The sequence below is a fragment of the Lepidochelys kempii genome, chromosome 1 (assembly GCF_965140265.1).
Source record: "Lepidochelys kempii isolate rLepKem1 chromosome 1, rLepKem1.hap2, whole genome shotgun sequence".
In the NCBI taxonomy this organism is placed as follows: Eukaryota; Metazoa; Chordata; order Testudines; family Cheloniidae; genus Lepidochelys; species Lepidochelys kempii.
The window spans coordinates 132,162,399-132,175,132 of record NC_133256.1 but is presented as its reverse complement, the minus strand read 5'-3'; the positions used below and the strand labels follow the sequence as shown (position 1 = coordinate 132,175,132).

General features: G+C 38.4%; 1 protein-coding gene across 10 annotated transcripts in view; it reads left to right on the top strand.

Moving 5' to 3' along the window:
- The window catches only part of MID1 (midline 1), a 328,111-nt gene that overhangs the window by 257,717 nt on the left and 57,660 nt on the right, over positions 1-12,734 (top strand). For all 10 annotated transcript variants that reach the window (XM_073354729.1, XM_073354742.1, XM_073354749.1 and 7 more), the window contains one exon: positions 11,139-11,234. In XM_073354729.1, the coding sequence (XP_073210830.1) occupies positions 11,139-11,234 (96 nt within the window). The remainder of the gene's footprint in view (positions 1-11,138; positions 11,235-12,734) is intronic.

Below are 12,734 nucleotides of genomic sequence, written 5' to 3'. Positions count from 1 at the left end.
AACTGTGTCAGGAGAACTGGATTCTGTTCTTGGCACTGCTGCTGAGTTGCTGTGGACCTAATCCAACACTAAAAGCAATAGAAAGATTCCCATAGTCTGCAGTGGACTTTGGAACAGCTCTGTGTACTTTTGATAAGTTAGTTTGTCTGTAAAATAAGGATCATAATGCTTACTCACCTTTTGTAAAGGACTTTCAGATCAATCCATGCAAAGTGCTATACCAGTATAAAGCATGAATTATTATTGTTTATTTGGACAGAAATTCAGTTTGGTGAATTATTAGTCAATTACTTATTTTGATAGTTTTAGGAGGTTTTTAGGTCAGTCTGTGTTTTTGTGTTTTTTCATTTGAAGTAATTTAGTTGCTGTGGAGACAGGGCAGTCATATAATTTGGGCTGTCATTAGTTTCTCAGACAAACAAATTATTACAAAAAACAAGAAACTCACTGGGCAAATGTATGAGCAGAACCAGAGCCTTACTAATTTATAACCCATCTTGGGTAGAGGCTTCTTTTTATAATGTTGAATATAAGCCATCCATGATGGCTTATATGTTGAATATAAACCACCCATGCAAAAACAAGACGTGGTTTTTTTTACAGTTAATATTACTATATAATTATACCAAATGTAATTCACAATCCCTACTTGACCTGTTAAACAAAGTGAAAGCTTTACCAATAATGATGTTGTTTTACTATTTCAGTGTCACTATTAAACTTAAATATAAAATTTACACATTCCAAAACAAAAGAACAATATTAAAAATTGAGCTGTTCTCTTTTTCAGTTATGCAGTCAATACAGCATCACGTTTTCCTCCCATCTACTTGTACAAGTATTTTCTTGGCCATCTCAAAGTACGTATGCTATGCTTTTACATATATGATACTTTGTGTTGAAAGGAGGAACCTAAGCATCTTAATCTGGGGAAGCCTGATGTCCTGAGGTTTGATAAGTGTTGCCAGGTTTCACTTCCAGAACTCCTGGAGATATCCAAGAGTGTGGTGCAGGACAGTATGGATTAGACACATGTCAACTCTTCTCCCCCATGCACAGTTCATTTTGACTTTTGCATGACCCTGTGTGTTCAAACAAGAGGAAGTGGTTGCATAACTGAAATCAGCTCAAACTAGAGGAGTAAAGTATAGGTTTGGGACCCACGAAAACAGCAAGAACCAAACTGACCTTGTTGTTTTCATTTTGGTATTTGCTAACGCATATTAAAATGTCTACATGAGTTTCAGGTACAACTCTTTAAGTAATTTCTTTCACTATAAAGTATTGAATAATGCATTAAACCTTATCTCAATCATTTAAAGAAGACTAAAAGAACTATAGTCTGATAGAATGATTTTAAAAATGAAAGAGAGAGATCAGAAACAGGGTCCAAACCAACATAGTCACAGCCTAAAAATCCCAGAGGAGTCCTCATATTGTCCATCTGCAGTGTAACAATTTTTGCATGACATTATGTGGGATCTACTTTTTTTCCTCTTCCTGGATTGTGTGTATATGTTTTATGTACCTAAACAGGGTGTAACTAGGTTAAAATTGGTAGGCCTGATTCACAGAAGTCAATGGATTTACAAGAGTGTAAAGCTGAAGTAATGTACTAGAGTCAAATTAGTGAGCTCAAAATCAGATCCTTATTTGACTAAAGATTCTGAATAAATGTCATCTCCTTGGGCTTTTCATTTATTTATACTTTGCCAAATTGACATAAGAAACATATTTACATAGCCACTGGTTCACCGTTCAACCTTTGCCACCGTCAGTAAAAGGGAAAACTCGAAAGGTTGTAGTAAATCAAATGAATAATTTTCTGGAGGAAGCCTGTACAAATTGGACATGTTGTCTAAATTGGTCAAATGAAACATTAAGATGTCTCACTCAAGGCTCAGAAAAGATTCTCTCCAGAAGTAATTTGATTTGCACATTTTTTCTGAGATGTTAGTCTATCCCAGGGATCGTCAACCTTTGGCATGCGGCCCAACAGGGTAAGCCCCCTGGTGAGCTGGGCTGGTATGTTTACCTGCCGCGTCTGCAGGTTTGGCCAATTGCAGCTCCCACTGGCCGTGGTTCGCCGTTCCAGGCCAATGGGGGCTGCAGGAAGCGGCGCGGGCTGAGGGATGTGCTGGCCACTGATCGGCCGAACCTACAGACGTGGCAGGTAAAACGGCCCAGTCCTCCAGGGGCTTACCGTGGTGAGCTGCGTGCCAAAGGTTGCCGATCCCTGGTCTATCCACCAGAGTGAAGCAGCATGTGCTTTCCATTGTCTAAAAGTTCTGGGTGACAAAGGTTTATACATGAATGGTTAAAGCTAGTATATGACCAGTTTGGGCAGGCTGGCTTACATTTAACTTTTGCACTCTTCTCACTATCTGGTTAAAGATGAGCAGCAGAACAGACTTTTAGCCATCAAACCAAGATACATTTGGGCTGGAGACAAAGTTAAGCTTACCATATGAACATCTTGTTCTTATTTGACTGATAAAAATGGCTTAATTGATTCCTATCACTAGTAAGAGACTAATAAAGTGTGCAAGATTTTTTTCTTGATTGTTCAATCTATTCAGATTTTGAAGTGACCCAACAGAGAAACTAACACATGAAAATACAGACTCAGATGCTGAGCTATATAATGATGGGTCATAAAGTTAGAAATGGAAATAATTAGAAATGAACCTAAGCTACAGAGTTTGAATCTGGATTTCCTGGAGGTCAAGGGGGTATTTGCACTGGGGAGTTTGATTTGGGCTCATCTCTAGAAAAGACCTATTAGATTTACATTGTCTATCCCTTTACGAATGCAGGATTGTTCACTGCAGTATGTCTTCTAGTGCCATGTCTATTCTAGTTTTAACTGTCTTAAGTACTGGACTTCCCCCGATTTCCACTGAAAAAGAATGGACTCTAGTGGATGTTCCTGTTAGGAAATTTTCCCTGATATATGCTTTGAAATATGAAGTAATTGAAGCAGATGAAAATAATATTTGACTCTTGATAATTATAACAGTAGAATTTACCTTAGTATGTGTATATTGTGGAACTATATAAATGTTTTATTATAATATACATTTAGTGAAAAATAGCCTTAGAAAAAGCACATAGGCCCCAATCGTACAAATACTTATGTATATACTTTAATTTACTACTGTTAAGTAGCTTCATGGGGTTACCCACAGTAGTAAAGTTAAGTGCACGTAAGTGTTTGCAAGATTGGAATCTCAGTGAGGTACATGAATCTGGATTGGTCTCCAAAATGTTTTATATATTTAAAAAGCTATTCATTCAATATATTTTTCTAGTTATTTTTCTTTATAGCTAGAATCTCTTATATATAAATTATACAGGGACCTGAACCACAATTTCAGGTCCAAACATTTCTGAATTTTCTTAATGGGATGTGCAGGGAGCGGGTGGCAGAATGTGACTGTGATCCTTGATGAAATGTTGTCATTAGGATTTATATCAGTAGTGTACAAAACTAGAATCCTTAATCTGCATACCACTGAAATATTTATGGTGGTTCAAATTCAGATTCAAACCAGGATCTGTGTTTTGCAGCTCACGCTGATTTTTTATTTGGTATAAACTGAGCTCACCACCACGCTGCCATATGCGGTAGTGAGAAATACCTCCAACATCCCATCACAGATTTGAGAGAGATTGTAATTAGACTATCCAACATTTTTCTTATGTTGTACCCTTAACTACTTGTTAATAGCAAGGCCTTCAATATGATAATGCTGTAGTTCAAATCTAGATCAAATATGATTAGTTTTCTAATGAAATCCCAGATCTGACGCTGATCAAAAGTTATGTAACATAACCAATAGCATTTGAGCTGTTACATTATAAAATAAACAAATGTCATTGGCTTAAGTTTCACACTGAAAAATGACTGTCTTATACCAGGTCCATATGGTATTTTGGAAAAAAGTTTAAGGCCCCTATTCAGCAAAGTACTTAAACTGAAGCCTAACTTTAAGCATGTGAATAGTCTCAGTTTATCCAATCAGCCCCCCTCCAGGGTGTTTACTCAACCTTGCAACCTACAGTACAGACGGTTCTGAGCGCTGGATAAAGAGCAGAGCATGTGAAAAGGCAATTGAAGGTGCTGAACACTTCCCTAGAGTATGTTCTGGGATGGAGCCCTAAACTTGTAGAGCATACTAATTTTCTGCTTGATGCTCTGCTAGAATTAGATCCAACTCAAGTGGAAGACAAAGGCAAAACTACCACTGACTTTCAGTGGTGTGGGATCAATGCACTCGTAGCACATGGCATTCTTCATGCGAACATTCTAGCCAGGTTTAAAATTGGGAGGGGGGAGAGAGAGAACCAAATACATGTTGCTTTGTTTACTGTGATTCACACTTAAGTCACAGCTCTCTTGTTTGTTTGGGTTTTTCTCTTTTTTCGTCTTAAATAAGGAAGAGAAAGCTGCCAAAAACCACACACACAAACAAACTACCAACAAGGCAAGAATCCTTAGTTGGGCTTATTTAGTCTGCAGAAGAGAAGAGTGAGGGGGGATTTGTTAGCAGCCTTCAACCTCCTGAAAGGAGGGTTCCAAAGAGGATGGAGTTAGGCTATTCTCAGTGGAGGCAGATGGCAGAACAAGGAGCAGTGGTCTCAGGTTGCCATGGGGGAGGTCTACTTTGGATATTGGAAAAAAAATATTTCACTAGGAGGGTGGTGAAGCACTGGAATGGGTTACCTGGGGAGGTGGTGGGATCCATCCTTCGAGGTTTTTAAGGCCCAGCTTGGCAAAGCCCTGGCTGAGATGATTTACTTGGGGTTGGCCCTGCTTTGAGCAGGGGATTGGACTAGATGACCTCCTGAGGTCTTTTCCAACCCTAATTTTCTATGATTCTATGAATACTGACCTTAAGTCCTCCAAAATGGGCTAACTGACACTATGGTTCTTTTTTACTTTCTTTTAAAGATAACAACCTTGACAGAGTCCCCAGAAAGTAAATTCAATTGCATACAAAGTTGGATCTATCAAAAGTCAGTTCCATCCCAGTTAAACTGATTTATTATTGTTCTACAGTCTGTTCATCGATCTTGGTTATGGGGAAGTTATTTTTTAAATAAAAAGGTGAAGTGTGATATGACCGTGATTAATAGCTTTATGGGCTCAGACAGCAGCCTATAAAACTAGTAATAAAAACAAAAGTGCAAAGAACAAATTTGGGTTTAAGGAGAAGTTATTTGAGTTCACTTTTTGAAAACTGCTATAAACAATATTTCTCTTCATTCACCTGGGCTAATCCAACATGTGACCAAATATTTGCTGTCGCCTACTAAAATTCAGCAATTTTTTTTTTTGCTTATTTCACCCTTGCTTAGTATTGGCTTCTCTGCTTTAATGATGCTCAAGATAAAACGTGCCACCTCCTTTCCTGTATCAAACACTCATATCATGGCTTGCCCTATATCAGTTGAAAACTGACTTGTCCTTTCATTACTGTGGCTCCAATTGACAAGTGTTGTCAGCCCCATTGATCCAGATATCTGTAGGAAACTGTTGCTGTGCCAGCCTTACTTCTCTTTAAAATTGTAATCCAGTCAGGTTTCCTTCTTCACTCATCATAATGTATAATACTTATTTGATTTTTTTATATAATCCCATAAGATCAAGAAAGGTTATGTTTCAACCACAGAATTTAGTAATATGTACTGGCTGATTAAAAACAGATTGTCCTCATGATGTATCCCATAAAACAAAATTTTTAGAAAGTGGAGAGGCACATGTTTGTAGAAGCCAGAATTTTAAAAGCACTGCATAAATTGTGGTTCTTTAGAGGAGCTTTTACCTGTCTGTGCCAGTAAAAGCTGTTTTAGTATTAGTGATGTGTAAAGCTCAGAACTTCAGCTTTGGAATGGATGCTAGGAATGGATTAGCCTAGACATTTTGTGTGCACAGGCTATTGGGAGACTTCCTGATTTACCAGCAGTTCCCATTTCTTGGCAGGGAAAAAATACATTTTGACTGATCATCCCTTCTTGTGATATTTAAACACTTCAGTTCTTAACCTCAGCTGCTACACAAAAAAAATGCAGAGCTGGACAGAAGTTAAATATAATTGGGGTCGAAAGTTGTCCACACCTTTTCAAACCTCTATAAGTTCAAGTTTCAGCCCAAACATTTGTAATTTATCCATACCACTTTACCTTTCCCTTCTTAATTACTAATTAGAGATGGGGGCTAACCCAAAATCCTACACTCAGACTACCACCAGATTTTGGGATATTTGAAATCTAGATTGAAATCTGAATTTCGCCTCTGTTGCCCATCTCCAATGGCAGTTTTGTGCCAAGTCTATTTGGACACTACACAATAATATTAGTACATTGTTTTTGCAAGAGGTTTGAATGCACTGAGAAAGAAGTATTGCATTTTGTATGAAGCTATCCTATGGGAAAACCAAAGCACTACTGTAGCTTGCGATTGTTCTCAATCCTGCTAGATTATCTCAGTGGAAAATTATGCACAGGAATTAATTTTTTTAATTTAAACTTTGTTACTCTGATAGTTTAGCTCTGTAGACTCTAATAATTTATATTTGAATGAGACTTAACAGAATCATTGCATTTGTTTTTCTCCAGCAAGTGTACTTTATCCAGAGTTTATCCCAATCTTTCCCCAGAATCTATACTCATAAAGTTCCTCTTTATGCTGTGAAATAGGTGTGGGGAGAAGAGTTAAAATAGTTAAGGAAATGAAGACAAAGGCAGGACAACAACTCAGAGGAGCTTCTGGCTTAGCAGCTGTAGCTGTTCTAGTCAAAGAACAAAAACATAGCTGCACTTCAGAAGCATCCAGTAAGAGGAAGCAGTGTGCCAGGGGTATGACTAGCAGGTCAGAAAGGGAAGAGCAACAACACTTGTCAAGAATACTGAGATCTGTGTTATTAGAGGTGTTTGTGTGTTTAGGCAGATCTGAAACATTTTGATCATCCCCACAATGCCCCACTTTATGTAAGAATTAATAAGAAAATAGCAGCATTCTTACAAAATATAGAAAGAATTCTAATTTAGTTTAAATAATTTAAATTATATTGGCTTCAAAAGCTGTTTCCCTTCTATTACATTTTTTAATGAAAAATACTCTTCGCCTATTAATTGCTTGTTGTCTTTGAGTTTCTCCGTGTGGTATACTGTGATGAGTTGAGGATAAGCTCAATTCCCACAAGTGTGTATCAACATCATAGCTATTTCCACTTCACGATGTGTGGAGTGATAGTTGAGCTCTGTGCCTTTGGACTTAAGGCGAGTTACTCCCATAATCATTTTGTGGGTTCAAGACTGTCTGGAGAATTACATGGGTCAAACAAGCAAATTAACATGTCTGTAGGTTAGGCATAAGTATAGGGTGCATAGGATAAAAATTAGCTCAAGTTCTTCCATGTGCACCTGGGATCCTGGCATATTCACGTAAAAGAACAGAACATCCCTATATAGAGGCAACAGTTGTATTGGCGAGGGAAGACATTACATTCAAATATACTCAAAACCAAGCTTTTCTTTATATTTAATATTTTGTATATTTTTTAGAATTGAGCGGCAACTTTGTCTAGTGGATCAGGCATGACACCTGGAGCCGGGAGCAATGGGTCTTAGTTTCTGTTCTCCTATTAATTAACTCTGTGATCTTTTTAATTTTAGTCATCCAAGCTTAAAAATTTGGGCCGTAACCTGCCTGTTTTCCACTTGTAAAAGGCAGATAATAATACCTACCTATTTCACAGGGGCCTTGTGAGAATTAACTAGTTACTGGTGGTGTTTTCTGTGGTGGTGGTCTAACCCCCGTGTCCACCTAGAGGTCCAGAATATGAGGAATACAAAGTGATGCATAGTCACCTTTGACCTATCCCAGTACAGTTCCTGCTCCACACACAGGAATAGAGGAACTGAGAATTGCTGCCAAAGTTTGAATACTTAGATCATGTACCATACTAGATAAATGCTAAGTAACATTGTTATTACAAAGTGTTCTTCTGGAATGTTTGGTTATAGCAGGATCCACAACTTCAGATGAAAGCCTTTTATAAACCATAAAGGAAAAGGAGCTCTTATATTAGTACTCTGTGTGTGTGTGCGCGCGCTCATGTGTATGTGTGTATATATATATATATATTTATTTGAACAGGCAAGAAGAAGAAAAACATTACTTTACTTTACCGTACCCTGTGCAGTTCCTATTGTAACTGACTGCTGTATGTTTCTCTTTGTAGCCCTTTGAACAGGAAGGTTCTACAGTGCAGGAAAATATCTTTGGGAGTAAAAGAGGTTCTTGGGAATGTGGCTGTGTCCTCTACTGTGATAAATTTTAGAAACCCTCGTCATGCCAATTAAGGCCGTGTCAGCACCAGTCAGCGTTTTTTCTGTTTAGCGTATTTAGAATCTCATTCTTTCATTCTGACAATATCATCAGCCCTTGTAGTGGTTTAGGCCTATCCAAATCTGCAGATCTAGGAGGAAAGCAGCTGATAAATCCAAAGGAAAAAATCCTTTTTTGCACATGTTGTTCTTTGCATGAGACCACTAATTTGGCAAAGGACATGGGTTCACATTTGGTTTACGTATATTTTAAGTCTAAAAGAGACTATGATGATCTTGTCTGACTGCCTACTTAAGACAGGCCAACAAACCTCACCCAATAATTTCTGCATCAAGCCCATAACTTCTGTTTGAGCTAGAGTATTTCTTTTAGAAAGCCATCCAGTGCTGATTTAAAGGCTGCAAGTAACACCACATCCCTCACTAAGTTGTTCCAAATGGATAATTAGCCTTACTGTTAAACTCAATCTTATTTTTAGTCTGAATTTGTCCAGCTTCAATTTCCAACCATTGGCTCAAACCATTCTATAGACTTGTGGAACAAAAATGAAACACCACCCTCTCAACTGTCCCTTATAATTACGTTTTGGTGACTCATTCTGGGTGGACTTGGCCCCATTATACTCCATAAATAATCATGTTTTAAAATGATTGTATAAAGCTCCATCTTCATGACCATTTTAACTGAGTCAATTGACCTGCTTACAACTCAGTTAAAAGTTGTAATATGATTACACCTACTGTGTCCAAGCAACCTGGTTAAAAGAAGCTTGTGAATTTTGGCTAGTTGTTTGTTAGGGTTTGTCTACACTACCGCACAGGATCAATCTAAGATACGCAACTTCAGCTACATGAATAGCATAGCTGAAGTTGATGTACTTGGATCTACCTACTGCAGTGTCTTCACTGCGGTAAGTCAACAGCTGACGCTCTCCCATCGACTCCGCTTGCGCTTCTCTTTCTGGTGGAGTACCAGAGTTGACGGGACAGCACTCAGGGGTCGATTTATCTCATCTATACTAGATGCGATAAATTGACCACCGCTGGATCGATCGCTGCCCGCTGGTCCAGCGGGTAGTGTAGACAAGCCCTTAGTGTTGCTGTTTAAGTTCTCACGAGTGGACTTTGAAGTCAGAACTTCATTTAGATAAACAGAAATGTTCCTACCTCTTTGGGTGGCGTTGCTTGATTGGGCTGAGTGCACATTTTACAAGGCAGGAATGCATTGGCAGAAGGGCCAGAAACCTAACTTTTTTTTTTTTAATGAGCATATACATTATATTAGATATATTATGATTTTCTTCCCCACCCCACCACAAAAATCCTCTTGTATTTACAGATAATCTGCAAGGCTTATGTAGCATTTATTTTGTTGTTTCATCTGCTTAGCCACGCAAGCCAACCTTGTATCTGTCACACTTGTATCTGTCAATGTTACCATTAAAAATCCACGTTTTCAGGAATTTCTGATTTAACTGTGGAAATCCATTCTAGACAGAATGTCCACACACAGGTCAGGACTACATTACAAAACTTATTGCTGGAACTATATCTGTCAGAAGTGTGAAAATACCCACACCCCCTCACTGTCATAACTTTGTTATTAAAATCCCCAGTGTAGATGCAGCTACTGCCTGCTGTCTTCTAAACTGCTTCAGTTGTCTTAGCTAATATAGTTCAGAGAGGTGATGTTATTATATGGGCAGAAAACTCATTCTATGGCTGTATCCATGCTAGGGGCTATGTTGGCAAAGCAAAGACTATGTAGTGTAGACTACCCCACAGACTTGCGCCAAAATAACAAAACGTGTGAATTAAACCAATTTAGTTATTTTGATGCAAATGTGTGTAGATCAGCCTTTTACTCATACAAACAGCCCTTAGTATTGCCAACCCTAAATGTTCAAAAATCACGAGTCAGGCTCACAAAAGTCACGAGATTTAAAAATAATGATTTGGGCTCTTTTTGTTTTCTGGCTTTTGGATTTATGAAGTGCATTAGGGCCACGTTTTCAAGCTGTTCTCCACAACCAGCAAGGATAAAAACATTGTGGGTGTTTGGGTTTTTTTAATTAAAGCTCAGACTCTCTTGTATTCACTTGTCTTCGGGAGCTAGGCTATAAATAAAATTTCAGCTATCATGAGAACCATGATAAAAACAGGAGTTGGCAACACTGATATTTATTTCAGCCATAAACATGAGGATAAAGAGCCATAAGCAATAAGATTCATGGGATTATAAAGAAGAAATCTTCTTAGAGAAACTTGATTGCTGTCCCTGATAGAATTACAAAGTTAGCAGACAAAGGGAACAAAGTAGATATTATATTAGGCTTTTAATAAAGTGTCTGATACTGTCTTTCTCAAAAACAACTGGGAAAAACAAAATTATGAACGGATGATATTTCATTTTCATGGTTATAAGAGATTTATTTAAAATGGCGAAAGAAAAAATATAGATATATTGAAGATCTTGACAATGATATTTAGTTGATATTAAATCAGTTACAGTTTTGGTTAAAATTTTGTGAATTCCAATAAGTTTATAAGAAGAGCATGCACGCTTTGCACATGCATTATCAGATACTATATGTTCAGCACATGGCTAAATAGTCCCTTTCCTTACCCTGTGCCTGCTCAAAACACCTGGTAATACGGATAAAAAAGAAAGCCACATGTGCATACCTACAAACATACCTGAAAGTATAACAGTTTTCCATGTATTTGCCTGAAATCCTAAATTCTGTAGAAAACTAAAATGTTCTTTTCTTTCTTTTAAACAGCAAAATTTGGAGAATAACCTCACGAACCTTATTAAGAGGAATACTGAACTGGAAACTCTCTTGGCTAAACTCATTCAAACCTGCCAACATGTGGAAGTGAGTATTGAGCTATTCTTGAAATACTTGATATCTGAAACATGTATTTACAGCCAGTACCTGTGCACTTCAGAAATCCTCAGCTTCTAGGAATTCTGGAGGAACTTCCTAGAGCAGGAGTAGGCAAACTATGGCCCATGAGCCAGATACAGCCCCGTGGCGCAGCAGGGCTAAGGCAGGCTCTCTGCCTGTCCTGGCCCCGCGCCGCTCCTGGAAGCGGCCAGCACAACATCCCTGCGGCCCATGGGGTGGGGACAGAAGACTCCACGTGCTGCCTTCACCTGCGGGTACCTCCCCTGAAGCTCTCATTGGCTGCAGTTTCCCGTTCCTAGCCAATGGAAACTGCAGTTCTATGTTATGATAATATTTCATACAGGGCCATTTAGCTTCTGACTACATTTTCATTCCTGTGGCAACTCGGTGTTATTCAGAGAACATTGTAGATACCTAATAGACCATTATATTAAATATTAATAATGGTGTACAGGAAAGGTTTCACAATATTGGGATTTAGAACATTTCTTGCCTACACGTATAGCAGTCTAAGGGAAATCTGCTTTATTCACCAATATTACACTATGGAAAATTCCTGTAGAGAAGAATAGCCTTTCTACAGAATCTTTAAAACAACTTTTAGAATCTAATAGAAATTACCTTGGTAGACTGCTATAAGATAGTTACCAAAGTCTATGGAAAGATACGATTCATTATTAAATGCTTCAGGTTTTTAGAGTAACACCTATAGAATCCTGTTGGTTTCATCCCTATACAATTCTGTAGGACTTTCTCATAGGATATTTTATTCTTGGTTTGATTTTGGTCTTTTCTGGTATGTGGCATCTACCTTTTTTCCACAGGCTTCGATTCAGCAAGGTACCCAAGCTTGTGCCTAACTTTAAGCAAGTGAGTGTGGCTATTGAGTAGTCCTATATGCATGTGCTAAGTATCTTGTTAGGTTGGGCCTCAGTGTCTACTGCGGTATTTGGTTCTATCTTGGAAACAAAGACAAGATACATCACTTCTTGTTTCACTTGTTTAACTCTGGTAGAAAATTTTCCTAATGGGGATGAGATTTTGGTGAAACAAGACCTCCTCTCCATTAGGGGAACTACAACCAGCACAACCCAAAATGTGGATGGACCCTGCACATTTTAGGGTCAGTCTTCAGGGCAAGTCTATGCTTAAAACGCTGCATCGGCTCAGCTACACCAATGCAGCAGCACCGCTGTAGCGCTTTAATGAAGATGCTCTTAACTGAAAGAGCTCTCCCATCAGCATAGTTAACCCACCTCCCGGTGAGGCAATAGCTAGGTGAACGGGAGATGCTCTCCTGCCACCACAGAACTGTCTACACAGGGAGTTAGGTTGGTGTAACTACATCGGGCAGGGGTATGGATTTTTCACACCTCTGAGCAACATAGTTATACCAATATATGTCTGCACTGTAGATGAGACCTCAGTTTTCTCTGTGTTCTTCAATATGCTACAAATTCTAAGCTT